Source organism: Carassius auratus, chromosome 3 (assembly GCF_003368295.1).
Source record: "Carassius auratus strain Wakin chromosome 3, ASM336829v1, whole genome shotgun sequence".
NCBI lineage: Eukaryota > Metazoa > Chordata > Actinopteri > Cypriniformes > Cyprinidae > Carassius > Carassius auratus.
Window position 1 is genome coordinate 24,395,210 of NC_039245.1, and position 16,808 is coordinate 24,412,017.

General features: G+C 37.8%; 1 protein-coding gene across 1 annotated transcript; it reads right to left on the reverse strand.

Moving 5' to 3' along the window:
- Positions 1-1,769: 1,769 nt before the first annotated feature.
- Positions 1,770-10,494, reverse strand: LOC113051942 (low-density lipoprotein receptor-like). The gene is made up of 18 exons (XM_026216139.1): positions 10,287-10,494; positions 8,339-8,461; positions 7,731-7,853; positions 7,270-7,647; positions 6,535-6,657; positions 6,305-6,427; positions 6,095-6,214; positions 5,735-5,860; positions 5,483-5,654; positions 5,147-5,374; positions 4,939-5,057; positions 4,717-4,856; positions 4,486-4,627; positions 4,225-4,368; positions 3,915-4,130; positions 3,647-3,727; positions 3,141-3,301; positions 1,770-2,961 (listed from the first exon to the last, which is right to left on the reverse strand). Exons 1-18 carry the CDS (start codon positions 10,342-10,344, stop codon positions 2,929-2,931), a joined length of 2,610 nt encoding a protein of 869 aa, XP_026071924.1. The 5' UTR covers positions 10,345-10,494; the 3' UTR covers positions 1,770-2,928.
- Positions 10,495-16,808: the final 6,314 nt, after the last annotated feature.

Genomic DNA, 16,808 nt, shown 5'->3' on the forward strand with positions numbered 1-16,808 from the left:
TTTAAAGGAATTACCCTGTTAAGAATATAAAGATATCAAGCAGTATTCCATATGAGGATTTTTTTTTCTTGGCAAAGCAATGTTACACAACAAACAGGCCACACAAACATTGTGCAGTGACAGAGTGTCAGAGAATGAGCTTTCCAGGAGATCATGAGAAGGAAAACAACAATTACAGGACAAACTGTGATGTACAACTGTTGTGTGTGTGTGTGTGTGTGTGTGTATTTTTATTTTATTTTTTAGCAATAATTAAAACCAAATAAGAGACAGATCCTAAAACACTTGAATTTAATGCCCATACATATTAAAGGTCAAAAACAGCACAAAATAACAGTTTTGCTGGGAAATACACTAAAGTGAAAACAAACATTTATAGACATTAAGAAATTGCTGCTTGTATTCATAAATAATAATTTTGCTAAATATCTCAGCTTCAAATAAATGCTGTTTTTTCTCTCTCTTTTTATTTAGCAAAGGTTCCTGAAAAAAAAAAAGTCCTTATATTTTCCTCACAAATATTAGGCAGCACAATTGCTTTTGGCTTTGATAAAAATAAGAAATGCTTCTTGAGTGAATCAGCATATAAGACTCAATGTGACCCTGGAGCAGAAAAAGCAAGTCACATATATGTAACATATATTCTTTTATGCCAAAAACCATTCGGATATTGAGTAAAGATCATGTTCCATGAAGATATTTTCTTCATGGATAGTAATATCCATTGCCAAGAACTTCATTTGGACAACTTTAAAGATGATTTTCTCAGTATTTAGGTTTTTTTGTTTGCTCCCTCAGATTCCAGATTTTCAAATAGTTGTATCTCGGCCAAGTATTGTCCTGTCCTAAACCATAAATCAATGGAAAGCTTACTTATTCAGCTTTCATATGACTTATAAATCTCAATTTAGAGAAATTGACACTTAAGACTGGTTTTGTGATCCAGGGTCACAAATGTGTTAAAAATGTTTAACACAAGTTTAACACAAATGTATGTGTTTTTTTCTAGCATAACCACCAATGATGCACACTTTGAGCTTTGCCTGCAAAATAAAACTGCCATGCACTCCCATGAAATCACAACACCCAAAGAAGTGCCAGAAACGTGAGTGATAACAAAAAACGCTGGAGGCAGAGCTGTTTTCCTAGTCGCCTTAGTCAAAAACATGTACAGGTCATAGAGGTCCACCCACCCACAGACCCCAAATAATCCATGGCCCACTTTTCCCAGGATGGCGGTACATCATGGAGTCATCCTGTGGGACAAGAGTGTTTTGAAAACTGATATGTGAGCTTTTCCTAGAATTCACTTTCCTGGAAATCACCCCTTTTCCTAGAATTCCAGAAGTCATGGCTTTACTGACGTTCCTTTGTGGTTTTATGGGCCACTCCAGTAGGAAAGTGGTCTTATTTATAAGCACAGTCACATATAATATAAGGCTTTAAGGTTTACATTTACAGCTGCTTTGTGATGCTGGTATTTTTCAGAAGTCATTTTCAGCCTGGGCCTCATGTGCGCCATATGAAGGAATACATTAAGCAGATCTCTGGGAAAAGAAATAAACCACTGATCTTCTCATCTGCCGAAACTGAGCCTCATAGGGCTGGTGTTTTTTATTCTAACTTCATTTTACTGAAGCTATGAGTGGTTTCATTCGTTGCAGCTCGAAACTATACTTGACTGTTGGATTTTGTTTGTATTAATATTAAAGAATAGCCCTGGAAAAGCTAATGATGTTTGTGTCATGACAGACATAACTACAGTCAAGTGAAATCTTCAGAGAGTTTATTTCAAGTTAGGGTTACACACAGGTCAAGAACAGTTGTGAACGGCTTTTCAGGAAATGCATTACTAGATTGATTAATTAATCAGTGTACAGAAACATATTTTCAATTATTAACAAATGAACAACTGACATGCTACACAATGAACCAATTATCAACCGAAGACTTAGATTAAAATAAATAAATAAACCTTTCTTTATATACAATACTGCATACGTAAAAAAATACAAAAGCAAAATATGCCATAATAAACATATTTACATACATTATTTACACATTCAGATCGAGAATGTAAAACCTTGATTACAGTAAGTTTGTAAAAAAAAGATGAAGGACATTGGACTCCCTCAATAGTTTTTGGCATGAATCACCCACATTTACACAGCAGTGAAATCACAGAAAAACCACTGGAATCATCGGCTGATATAATAATGAACCTTATTATAGTGAAAAAATAAGTAACCTCAATATCAATACTGCATATGAGAAAGCAGCCACGTATCAAGCTGCTGTCGGACAAAGTGTTTTTATCATGAACTTCCAGTTTCAGAAGTTACATTGACCATTTTGGCACAGAAATAAGAACTTGATGACAGCAAATGATGTAAACAATGGCATAAAACATTCGCGAAACCAACTCTGCACAGTAAATGATCTGTTTTTGTCTAAATTTAAATGGACAGAATCTTTAATTAACCTATGAATTAAATTACACAAATGTTTTGGAAAAATAGCATGCAATGTTTTTTGATCCCTGCAAAAAAACAAAAAACAAAAAAACATAAAAAATAGAATAATATTCTTTTAAATACATACAATATGTACAATAACTTATCCATGTACCTTGACTTTTAAGTGCTGTTAAAATAGGTCTATATTCATTATTTTTCTAAAGTGAAATGCTAAGCAGCCTTCATAAGCTGAGGTTGTTGTTGTTGTTGTTGTTTTTTTCGCGTCAACCGTCAGTTCTAGATAGTTTTTTTTTTTTTTTTTTGCATGAACTGCCTCGTGTAAAAGGGCGGTTTGTATCTCCACTGTTCCCCAGATGTTGTTTTACTCCAGAGCTGACTTTAAAGTACGGAAGACTTCAAATATGGCTCTTCTCTTGAAACGTTGTCAGTTTTGGCATGGACCGCAATGTCATCATATTTCATCATTTACACTCACAATCTGTCTCTGTGAAAGCAAAATAAGACAATAATTATTAGACATGGTAATTACTTAATATACCAGACAGGAGTCTAAGAAGCCTTAATTAATAAACCTATAAAGTGCTTTAAGACATTAGCTGAGGCTAATATGGATAACATGAATATGTTGTTTTATGTATATTTTTTTAATAAAGCATATTGTACCGGTGGGTAAAAAAAGCCATCAGAACTGCCGTTTCTGCATAGATGCACCTGGTCCTCTGTAGTCTTTTGATAAACTGGGTTTTCAAAGTGGATGCTGTTAGTATTTTTCTGACGCCATTTTCTCCAGAACAGCACAGCACCCACAGCCAAACATAGGATTGCTTTAAAAAGATGAAACATTCAAATTAGAATGGGTCTTTTGTAGCAACTGAATAGAAAATTGAACAGAAGTGATAACTGATTTTAATAGAGCTTGCTGTTAGCATGTTGCTAAGCTACAAACAACAACTAATAAACAGAGCCAGACTACATTTGATCCTTTACCGTAGTTGGATGTACATCATAAAATGTAGAGAGAAAAAAGATCTGTCGCTACTTATGTTAGATTGTGACTTTATTATGTTGGTGATCTCTTTGAATAGCCTTTGTGTGCATCTAAATAATGCCTTAAAACGCTCCTTAGCTTTTACATTGATATTTTTAAGCATGAGCATTGAGGCACTCACCGAGAGGAAGCAAAATGTACAAGGCCAACAGTGTGGAAGATGATGATTCAGACACGGCTTTAACGATTCTGTAGTGGTCATCTAAGGAGAAATCAAGATAACTTGTAAAACGGATTTCACACATTTCAGTAAAACTGTAAGATCATCTTTAAGGTTTCAGGAGATTGGTCTGGAGATTAGGGTTGGGGCTTGGGTTTGTTTAGTTTGTTTGAGAAAAGGAGAAGAGTGAGAGAGATGAAGATGTCTGGGTGAATAAGGCAAGACATACCTGTCTGGTTGGATAAAGGGAGTTTAATTGTGGTTTGGGAAGGCTTGATTGGAGCAGCTTGAGTGGGTCGGTTAGGGATCACCGGAGAAGGAGTAGATGAAGGTTGTGCATTGGTTGTGGAAGGGCCAGCAGGTTTTGGTGTTGTCTTTGAAGGTACTTGAGGACGACCAGTTGTAACTATTTCAGGACTGGCAGGAGGTGCTGGTGTGACTACAGCTGTTCAAAAGAAAAACACAAACACTAGATGTAGAAATCGGCAAGAATTACATTAATGTCCATGTCCTGACAAAAAGTACTAAATCTGACTTGCCTTTAACACACTTTCGCATGTCTCTGGCCAACATCATGTTGTCTGGACAGGCACAAGTGTACTTGGGTGAGAATCTATTGATTTGAGGGGCAGCCAGGCACAGGAAATCACAGCCACCGTTGTTGACCCGGCACCAGTTGATTCCTAGAAAAAAACATTCAGGATATGTTCAGAAATACACATTTTGGATGGAAAATCAATTTGCTGAATGGTGACTGGGAAGGTATCGCTGAATGGAAGGCTATATAATGGTCAACATACCACTCGGTTGCTTGAGGTTGTGATACAAGACTATGTCCTCTGGGGATGAGAGGTGTTCGGCAACTTTCGTGATGTCTTTTCCAGTCATACGATTTGCACTTAGAATTGCACTATTGCTCACATCTGTCCAAAACACGGTCTCCTAAAAATGACAATGGAGAATTCTTGAGTGAGAATTCAGGTAACCTCCTAAACAAGGTCAGCATGTTTGAAAGAGTATGAAAGTGTTACCTCAAAAACAGTGAGACCCACAGGGTGGGCAAGCTTGCCCTGGTCAATGATCAGAGTACGCCGACCGTCTCCCTGCACGCCGATGCTGGAGAGAGTGTGTAGTTTGGAGTCAACCCAGTACAGACGCCCGTTCAAAAGGTCTAGGCATGGGCCAAGACAAGAAAATGGGTCAGACCAAAGTTTACAGCTTGTACATGTAAGTGGAAATGGAAAAGTTCATACCAAGGGTTATTCCGTTGGGCCAGATAATGTTATCTGTAACTAGGGCATGACGGTCCCCTCCATTAAGACCACCTTTCTCGATCTTAGCTGGTGTGCCCCAATCAGTCCAGAACATGAAGCTACAACAAATTGGAGAAGATTTGATATAGGAAACCACTTGCTTACATAGTTTATCTCGACTTTTTAGAGTTTCTGGGACTTGACATACTTCTTAATTGGATCGACCACAATAGCACGCGGCTTGGCTAGGTTTTCTTTGAAGAGAGTCTTGCGTCTGCTTCCGTCCGCTGTTGCTACAGAGATGGTCTTTTTGATACTGTCCGTCCAGTAGATGTTTCCGTGGATCCAGTCGACAGCGATGCCCTCAGGTGCATGTAAATCACTGCCAATCACAACACTGTGTTGGGAGGCGTTATCTGCTGTATCCATTGGTGCTCTGGGAAAGAAAGGCAAAATATGACACCAGGCACTTGTCTGTTGGGTAACAAGCAAATGATCGTCAGAGACCCAAGACTGACAATGAGTCCAAAGATCCATTCTTTACCTGTATATCTTTTTGAGGGATAAATCTGACCAGTAGATCTCCCTGGAAGCAACATCTATATCCAGTGCCACAGCGTTCTTCAGGTTGGGAATGACACGTGTATACTCGCTACGATCCAGGGTCATCTTCCTTACCTCATTGTGATTGGTGAAAAACAGGTAGGCGATGGTTCCTGTAGAACCATGTTTGTAAGTATGAATTTGTCAGTATGCAACTATGGGAAATGACTATTTGGACGTTTAAAAGTTGTACCAATAGCTTTGCAAGCCTTGCTGGCTGGGTCCATCTGGTAGCCATCTTCACACTCACACTTGTAACTTCCCAACTGGTTGACACATATTTGGCTGCAGGTGTCTGGGTTGGCGCACTCATCAATGTCTGAAAAAGTCAAATAAAAAAAAGTGGGTTTGACGTAAAATGATCAATGGTGTCTGTAACACCAGCATGGACTGACTTAACCAACTCTAAACTTATTTCCAGCTCAGAAAAAGCAAATGAGTTTAAGGTCCAAATGAAATCATTCTCTGAACTGGATCTGCATCAAGGTCTGTGAAGCGTACTATGACCAGATTTCCTGATGACTCAGTATGGGAACCGATGTCAGTTTCTTACCTTCACATCGTCTTTTATCCACCAATCGGAAGCCAGTAGGACACAGGCACTCGTAACCAATCTTCAGGTCATTACAGATATGAGAGCAACCCCCGTTGTTGTAAACACACTCGTTAGAATCTGTGAATTTGAAAATCACATATTGTACCACAGGTTGGCTTCAGATGAATTTCTAGGCAATGCACCTCCTCGAATGCTATTTTTGCTTACCACATTCTCGTAATGGCTCATCGGACCAATCCCTACAGTCCCGTTGCTTGTTGCAAACTTTTTCCACGCTGATGCATTCACCACTGCGGCACTTAAACCTGTGTGGTGGCTCACAATGGGTTGCTGAAAATCAGAAAAGGAGAAATATAAGTAAGACACATCAGAATAACACCTAAAGCATATATTTTGCATATCAGTTTTGTGTAAAAAGCATAATTTGTATGGTTCACCATTAACACAACCCAGCTCATCACTCAAATCTCTGCAGTCATATACGTGGTTGCACTGCCGGCTGCCGTGGATGCAAGATCCGTCACCACATTGGAACTCATCCGGTCGGCATGTGGGCAAGGCTGTTCATATGGGAAAAAAACAATAGTTCATTATTACTTGAGGATAAAATGGCAACTGAAGCTTTTAAGGCTACATTGTAACAAAGTGAGAAGCAAAACAGTCTGGTCTGCTGTGACCGCGACCAGCTTCCAATTGATTAATTGCGTCGTTTCTATTTCTGCTGTGTAGCCCCGCCCACTAGAAAGCTCATTGGTCCACAATCCTGCTCCCACTAACTGTACATTAAAAATTGCATTTTTTGATTTTGCATTCAGTGTGGACAAACAAAGATTATCACTGGGGAAAAATGTCCAATTATGCATTTATAATGGAACCCTTAAGGGGCAAGACATTTCTGATGGCTTAAAAGTAGTAATGTGAATTTAGTTTTTTCTATTTACATGTGTACATGTATCCTTCTATATTAAATGTGAACTGTGAAGTTGCCTTCATCATCTTTCAATCGTAGAACTGCTATGCAAAGAATGAGTCTTCCTGGTATCCTTGTGTGTACCTTGCAAAGATTATCTGTATTGAGTTCGACTCGTATTGTACTGAACCTGGAACATTCCCTTAAGAACAGCAGAATAAACTGGCAAATGTATGTAACATCAACAAGTCTTATTTCTTACAGCAGTTTTTCTCATCCGAGTGATCCAAGCAATCTTCTCCCCCGTCACATTTCCAGCTACTGTGTATGCATTCCCCATTGCCGCAGTGGAATTCCATAGGGGAGCATGGGTTTTTGGTAGGTGTAGTCGTCCTTGCACCACATTCCTGAGGCGATTCGTCTGAGCCATCGGCACAGTCGGCATCACCATCACAGACCCACAGTCGAGGAACACACTGTGTGTTATTGCACTTGAAGAACCTGGAGCCACACGTGATTGGTGGACAGGAGACTTCATCACTGCCGTCATCACAGTCTCTCTCATCATCACACACAAACGCAGCGCTCACACACTGGCTGTTGGTGCAGCTGAACTCGCCGTCCCGACAGCGCCGAGGAGCTATACGTGGTGATGGAGATTTTAAACATACATGCACACTGGCAGCATCATGAAGATACACATGACTTCAAGGTGTCACTCACCACAGCCTTCCTCATCTGCTCCGTTCTCACAGTCTGCTTTGCCATCACACTTCCAGCTCTTCGGCACACACTGGTTGAGTCGCCCCCCACAGCTGAATTCACTGGGTCTGCAGGTCTTGGCCACTGAAAAGAGAGGGGAAAATAAGATTTGATCATTTTCTGAAGAGAATATGAGTGGTGCATAGCTAGGGGTGTACAATATAACCACATCAATTAGGAGCAAATGTTTTTTGATGCTGGCTAATATTGGATGTTTAATTGTGCATGCATATTTTTACATGTATATTTCCTTTTTACACTCAGTTAACACTGCTAAAAATGTAATAACACTCTTAAATGTAAAATGCATCTCAAAAAAAAAATTCAAATGCTCAAAATAATGAATTTTAATATCAGTGATAGCTCATTTAAAACTCACAGCAACTCCTTTATGGCAGTTTAGGGAACACATTTTTTTTAACCCGTGACCACAAAAAGGAAAAAGGTATACATTTCTTTCAGCTTCCAATAGGATTGTAGATTTTTCCTCCATTGATGATGCACCTAGCATTATCAATGTTACACCAACATACTTTCACTTCGGGACAGCTGACTTATCGGACACTTACAGCAGGCCGCAGGAAGTTCGTCAGTGCCGTCACCACAGTCATCAGTTTCATCACATACCCATCTTGGTGGGATACACTTTCCATTGCCACACTGATATTGCCGTGGTTCACAAGTGAAAACACCTGTCAGAGGGAGACATAAGTGGTGCTTCACATAAGTGACACATTATCCAACACGTGTTATTTTAGTCAGTGAAGGTCGCAGAGATAACAAGCTAAAGCAGAGATCGAGAACTGATTGAATTACTTTTGCTTTTCACCTTGTAATCTTACTTAGGCTTAACATCGTAGCATATCACTGTACACAATCTAGTGCTGGTAACACTGGTAACTATGTTATCCTGGTCCAACTAGGTATGATTAACTGACTGTGACGTGTATGGACAAAGATGCCGTCAAGTTTTTCCTGCTTTTGTAATCTAAAAGAGCCTGTATGGGTGTCTAGTGCCAGTAAGGGGAGGTCTTCTAGCTCTGAGAAACATGACTCCAACGATCTTAAAGTCAGCCACATCACCATTTTAAAATGATGGCACGTCATACACAATCAAAAAGACACATGCTCTTAACACTGGGTGGAAGCAGCAGTGGACGAAATTTAATTAAAAAACCTTTAAATTGATCATCAATTACAGATACCTAAAGACATTCTCCCTAACCATCCAGTGTTATTCAAGCAGAAGTGGACGAACGTTTTACAACACCTTGCAGTTTGGAGCATCCAATCAGAATCCAGAGTTGGATCATTCGATCTTATAATGCAAATGTGAACATAAAATGATTAATGATTACTCAATGTAAATGTCGACAGGTCTTATCAGTATTTAAAGACAATCCTTCCATTCATATAAAACTGTTTGTGACCTTGGGTTGACATCATACATCTCTTATGCCTGGGCAATATATATATATTTTTTTCTGGTTTCATCGATTAATTCAAATACAATGTTTTTCCTTGAATAGGATGTTTTACCAGGAATAGATTACATTTCACACTAAAATGAAATAAGTAAATAAACATTTTGATAGAAATTAAAAATTTAAGTTCACACAATGAAAAAGCCTAACTTAGAGGTGTAATAACAGCAGTTATTATAATGCATATATTTTGGGGTGAAACATGTCCTGGCACATATTTTCCCACAAAGTAAAACCTGTTTCACTTTACTCAGCCTAAAGTCAAATTGCGGTTATTTTTATACTGAACTATCAGATTAATTTGAGTAATGCATCTTTTTGGTAGAAAATAGGTTTGCATGGGACGCCAGTTAGTTCCTCATGCCATGAATCTACTACTACTATTTTTGTGACATCATACACTGCAAATGATGGGAAAGGCATGTGTGCGAAGATACTATGGAATGAGGCCCCTATAGCAGACATGGACAGTATAGACACGTGTGGTTACTGTAAGGCATTACTATGTTTTGTCCTGCTTAGTGAAGTTGGATAATTAATTCGAGTTGAGCAAAAAAGAAGCGAACGATGTAGTGGTTTGCATTCTGAAAGCGATAACAACTTTGAAATACAACATTTTAGCGTCATAATAACACATAGGCTTAATAAAACAATCATGATATATTTCTATAAAAATTATAGGAGCCCAAAAGCAGGAAGGAATTAAGTTAACGTCATGCATGAAGGGAAATATTGTATTGTGTAATGGATTAATTAATGCAGACTATACATATACATTCACTGACTACATAAACATAACATTTGTTTTCGGTTTCTTCAATTTTATAGACCAGATTAGCCACTATTAAAATTACTATCGCTCAAATCTCATATAAAGTAAGCGTAAGATGTTATCTGAATGTCACTTAACACGTGCAGGATACTGAAAACAATCTCTGTATGGGTTAAAATTGATTTATATATTAATTTAATGATGGTTAAAATAATTATGATCATTAAAGATTCCTAAAGAGACGTCAAGTGGTTTACTCACCTGTTTGAACAGAACAGAAGAAAGTAACAGCCAGTAAAAATGTTAATGAGCTCTCCATAGTCTTTCAGTGAGCTGCTTTTCTGTTTGTTGTGAAGGTCAGGCTTTTATTGTGGATGTTTTATTTAAATAAATAGGTCTTTAAAAGCAGATGGACTCGTGTTCATTTGACGTTGAGGGGAAATGTATACTTTAGAAGTGGTGAACCCAGGTATTTGTGTTGTTTTGAATGGATGTGTAGAATGGGCGGGGTTTCGTGACGTGTTCGGAATTCGGTGGTGTGATTTAAGAATTGCACAATCCGGGGCGTGGTCAAGCGCAGTCCACGCCCATAGCAAACCGTTTTGCACCACACGTTTAGAAAAAGCAATTACCTGCTTATAATTCATGTGGGGAAACAATAATAATGCGACAAAAATGCATGACTGATAAACTGATAAACTGTTGAGCCATTGTAGACATGCAGATCTGCTCTATCCTGCCAAACTAGGCCTACCTCTCAAGGATGACATTCATAAAACTAAATAATATATCATAAATCTAAATTACATCCGTATTTCTATGACTGTGACACATATGGAATATAAAGACTAAGTTAAAGGTCATATGTGTAGAATTAAAAGTAAAGGAAAGCCGCAGTCATAAACACATTATACATTATTTCCTTGTCAGTTTTCTTCCTCAGTTATCTGTGTTAGAGGGTTCAAGACACTATTTATGATTATTATACAGATGCATAGCTTAAAATATAAAATAAAACAAACATTTAGACACCTTTTATTTAGATTCTATAAAAAAAAAACATGGGTGCATTGTTAAATTAATATAGTTTTTTTTTTACGAACAATTAAAAAAAAATGAATAGAAAAATATTAAATTATTATTTTATCTTATGGTTTATAAATACTGTGGACACATTATCTAATGGTTAACTGAATTAGCAGTGATGTAAAAACACTGGACAAAGGACTCGATGTGTAGTCTTCTTAAACCAGCGCTGGCTACAAAACAATTCACTGTTGTCCTGTCATTTTTCCTGTCCTGTCTTGAATAGATTTCATGAAGCTCTAGCTCAATGTTTAGATAGTAATTGAGGTCAAGTTCTCCACTACAGAAGCAGGTTTGGCCCTGGAATGCCGGAAATAACGTTAAGTTCCTGAAAGCAGATCATAAAACATAAACAGACTTTCCCTGACTTTATTACAAGGGGGGAAATATTTGCAAGTTGGAGCTGGTGGCCCCTTGAACCAGTTCTGCTAAATTCTGTGTCGCTCTTTCATGGGAATCATGCGCGGTCCTTCAGATCAAAGCAATACAAACCTCACAGGTAATGTAGATGTATAGTGTAAAAACTGCTTGTTCTGGGAAAAAACTGAGACGTAAAAATAACTTTCAGGCAGAATTATTGAGGTACACAAGCACCTATTTTAGGGAAACAACACGCATGTATGCAAATAAAAAAGTCTACTGTTTTTGTGGAGGTGCAGGTGAGGTGCACACTGAACACTCTTTCATTTTACCTGAGAAAAAAAAAGAAGAAGAAGAAAAAAAAAAAGTGAAAAACCTGCACCCCAATCACAAACCAGATCTGCCATCCACCACTCATCTCAACAGCATCTACCGGAAAGCTTATCAGCTTGTCAAAACACAGAAACAGACATTCATTGAACAAAACAGGCCATTTGTACTCAGTTGGGAGTATAAGTGTTTTTTTTTCAGATGTTTTGTGTCGCCAGTTCCAAACTCTAAACAAAAATCAATGTTCAAGCAAGAAAAATGAATGGAAAACAACTCTGCTTCAGAAGCGATATCCTAAAATAGAAAGTATAAGTTGTGTTTTTACACCTGTTTGAGAGTATAATGTGTCCTTCATGCTTGTGTCACTATACACATTATTGTATATACACAATATTGTTTATAGTAACAGCACTGCTTTTCTAAAAGATGTTGAGTGTTATTCTCTGTTTTGCCTGCTCACAGTGAATATAAAGAAATTAAAATTACTGAATATGTAACATTTCTTTTCATCATTTCTAATTCATCAAAAGCAAAAAACAATCAGGTACCCCTCAAAAATGTGTTGGCTGCTATTTAATGTAGTCAGGTTGATACAGTCACATTGATCTAAAATGTATGACTTGTGCAAAACACACTTGTTTAAGCTGCCTGACAAAACGATTTTACAGAGTCTCTTGGAACAAACTCAAAATGAGCAAGTCTTTGATAACTGAGCGAACATATTTTGTTAGCAAACTAGCACAGTACACTGGTCGAAACCCCTCGCCCTGCTGATTATAACGTCCCGTTCAAGGGGGTGGGGGGTTAACATAAGCTCTCTATGTTCTCAGGGTCCCGATGTCCTAGTAAGAGTGTGAAGGCCTCCCCCATCACCTGATAGGATACCGTCATACTGAATATATAAAGGTCCACCGATCACAGTCTAGAATGTTTTCAGCACAGTGGGTCAAAGCAAAAATGCTTTTAATTTCGGGATGAAATGTGACCTGGGCATGTTTTTTGTGTGTCATTGGTGTTCGGCGGGAAATGTTGAAGTGATAAGCTCATTTGCCACACCTTACATTATCACCAGACCTCGCACTACGAGTAACAGATGGCCTTTGAGCAAGTCAGGCTATTTAGTTTGTGTTCAAACATCAACTTCCTCGATCAGTTGCATATACAGTACAAATACAATGACCTTCTTTGGTTTTAGCACACACTTTTGTGTTACAGCACAAATCATGTATTTGACTAAGAACCGTTCACATTTTTAAACACAGAGCCCTCTATAATGAATAAAATACAGATATTACGAAATCAATTACAGTCAAACAAGAGTGTATAACTGAACACATAATGAGCCTTTTGTTGTCTGTTTCAACGAAACACACATGAGCAAATCCAGCTGTAGTGTGAGAAATAGTGTTCCTGAATGACGACAGATAAATGATAGATCGATAGACAGATATACAGAACATAAAACAGAACCAACAATAGAAAGAACAGAAAGAACGTTAGATGGATAAACTAAGCTTCTGTAACTCCTTTAGGGTTTCCATTGGCCTCTCAACTGTTTCCATTATGGATCTTCCTGTCTGGCCACTTATTTTTGGAGTTCGGCCAGTTTTTGGTTGAGTTACTTTTTTTCATATCTTCTCATTCTGTGAATGTTGGTCTTCGCTTCGCTCCAAGGCATATTACAGATTTGAATGGAATGTTTCCAAGTCTTCGTAGTGAACAGTAGCATTTCTCTGGAAATGTTCACAAAGTATCCGACATCATAATTAAACTGGCTAACCGTGTAATTTTGTGACTTAACAATGAGAGAAATGAAGGTGTGTCAAAGCATGAAGATGATTTAATTAAGAGTGTTCATATGAGCGCAGGCCATTATATTTAGGGCTTGAAGTACATGAAAAATTACTTAAATATATAAGGAGAAAAATCAGTTACTAATGCAATACTAACCTAAAAAAAGTTAATTTCTAAGGTATCAGCCAAAGGAAAATCTGTGGTAGGCCATACAACCCATTCAATCAAGAAAGGGCTTCCCTGTGCCAATTTCTCCTTTTTAAAAATGGTACTTACACTCCTCTATATATCTACCGGTAACTCTGCTTCTCTAGACACTGAAACACTGGCACTATAAACACGTAGTTCAGTTAATGTTTAGCTTTGACTAACACTAACACCACCTCCTTGTGTTCAAAAGAAAGATTGCACAATCAATGCTAATAACACACTTCCAGTGCCTTCTATTTCTGCCTTTCCAGTAAGCAACCATCATCTCAACTGTCCAATTACTATTCAAAACTAGCTCAATTTGAACAGTTAGTAGTTTTTTATGTCTCCTTTAACCGTCAATGAGAAAGAGTCAAAACAAAAGTTTAGTTAAATTCATATTTTTTTTTGTGACACAGAAGGTCAAAAAAAATAAATAAAATAAAATAAAATAACTCATTTGCAACAGGGTTTCTTCTTTTTTTTTTGGCAAACCCAACTCTGTAAAAATTCAGTAATAGCAGAGAGTTTAATTCAGATTAGCATGTAGAAATGTTACAGTAACACTGTAAAACTGAAAGAAATGAAGAATACTCCCTCACTCAACATATATTAACTGATGAATTCATTCTTGGACAACGGTCAGCGAGATCTACGCTCCATATCTATGCTTTACAATAATTTTGCTTGAAATTGTAATCATGAGCTTTACCTTTACTTCGCTGTTCGGTTCTGGCTTGTGATTGACTAATGTTATCAAGAGAGAGGAGAATGTTACCTGACAACTTTCTCTGATATCAAAGTCCAAGCCTTGTGTTTGTAAATTATTTGCATTGTAATTACTAATTATTAATAAATTAGTAAACCACTATTATCTATGTACACGCACACTACATCTGTGACTGAGTGCTTAATCAGTTAAGAAATATATATTTCTCATTTTATAATATTAGTTAAATGATGCATAAATAAATTAACAAAAACTGTTTAATTGCCATTTTTTTAAGTTGTCTTAGTGGAGTAAATGGTGTATGATTTTAAATGTAATTGATTCACATGAGAAGGATCACTCTGGTTGATTTCATCATTTTCATCAGTGCTGTTACTACAGTCACTTTATCACAAATCTCATGAAAGTGATTTGGGTGAAGGAATGTGACTCACCACAGCCATCTTCATCTGCACCATTCAGACAGTCACTCTCACCATCACACCTCCATGTCATATATACACTATTTGTGTTGGTCTCCACAGCTGAACTGTTTGCAGTGTTTGTGTGAAATTAAGACTCAGTACATACAGCCTGTATAAATATGGACAATCCAGCAAACCCCCAGCCCAAAGAACATCTCAAAAAAAGGTGTAAAATGTCTTGGTGTAAAAACTCTCCCGCCCACCACCGAGTCAGGATAACAAATCTTTGGAGTGTGTTACTCTTCAAATCCAACTTTTTACATGCTCTAAATTCATCAATAGTGAAAGAAAGTTATTTTCTGTGGCCACGATAAAAACATTTCTCGTTGATATGAATTTACACTGAATGCTGGCAGGACGAACAGATTGGTGGACTGTAATATTAATTCTACTACAGTTATTACTGGCAGCTGATAAAAATTATTACAATTAATTTAAATAATTAAAATTATTTATATACATTTCCATTTTGAGGTAATTTGATTGACCTCTTATAGGCACGGTTCAACCTGTGCTCACCGAGGACAGTTCATGTGCCGCAGAAACTGAACCAGGGAGCAGATATGCTGTCCCGGGGCAATGTCTACCGGAGAATGGAGAGTCCATGCCCAAAAGGTTCAGATGATCTGGGAGATCTTCAGGAGTGCAGTCATCGACCTCTTAGCCTCAGAAGACAATTCTCACAGCCTTTTGGGCTTTTATATATACATATATAGCATGCCACTATTAGACTCATACACCATAGCATTTACACAACATGAGAGACCATTTCAAAAGGTAACATTAACATAACCTCGATTCCTGTTCACTGGCCGGCTCACTAGAGTATACAACAATGGTGAAGCACGCAGAACCTTGCTCGATGGCATCTACAGTCATCAGGAAGTGGCAGAAATACAAGTGCTTGTGAATCCCTGTACTCCACGTAGATAAAAAGAGATGCTAGTTAGTTTCTGTTATAAAAAATGAATAATGTGTTGGCAAGTATATGTTCAACAGAATGTCATGGCATGCTCCAAAAGTAGCACAATTAAATTGACTTTAAACTGGCTACCAGTCCTTTCCTTTGTCTGTTTTATTAATTCAGTCATTAAATTATGATAATTTTTAAAAGACCTTCCTATAGCTGTTCTTCAGGCTGGTATTTTTTCTTTGTCTTCTGAACACTGGTTCTGTTGCTACAGATAAACAGTAAGCAACTCATTAAGCATACATGAGTCTTAGAGAAATCAGGGAAACTTGGTGAATACATTGACCTTCCAGTAATTGTGTCAAAAGTAGGCCTACCTAAAGTGCCCCATTATGTTTTTTTTTAGATATTACAATTCATGCGGTGTTCATGCTTTTCGTGAATGTAAAAGGTTGCAAAGTTCCAAAAAAAAAAAAAAAAAAACGCAGTTAATTAAAATCTCCCAAATGAAAGAACGGATACTGAACTGCCAGAAATGAGTCATCATAAATTCCACTCTCACTATTTGCACAAACCTGCATAATGCCCACATAACAACTTCACTGGTTGCCCTTGAACAGCATCTAATTTGTCCTGCCTTCAAACCCCTATCCCCCTGAGAGCTGCCTTTGCATCAGCATCTGCTGTGACTGGATTCCATTTCCTCCCTGGATTGGAGAGAGCTCCATTTCCATACAGCGCTAAGGCATCTTGGTAGTCAAATCCATTTCCTCAATTGTGTACTTGCCACCATATCACTCACCATCAGCTCGTATATGGAAATTAGCCACATAAGCCATGGCAGCAAACCAAATTGGACGCACCACAGCTTCAACTTCCCTGAAATTTAGCTCAAACCCTGAAAAGAACCCCTCACTTCT

What these genes read in the sequence shown, in the direction of transcription:
- LOC113051942 (XM_026216139.1), bottom strand. Translation starts at nt 10,344, where the DNA reads ATGGAGAGCTCATTAACATTTTTACTGGCTGTTACTTTCTTCTGTTCT. An exon ending in TCCCTCAAAAAGATATACAG is followed by an intron (nt 5,375 to 5,482) that starts GTAAAGAATGGA and finishes TTTCTTTCCCAG; the next exon opens with AGCACCAATGGATACAGCAG. An exon ending in CATGCGAAAGTGTGTTAAAG is followed by an intron (nt 4,131 to 4,224) that starts GCAAGTCAGATT and finishes TCTTTTGAACAG; the next exon opens with CTGTAGTCACACCAGCACCT.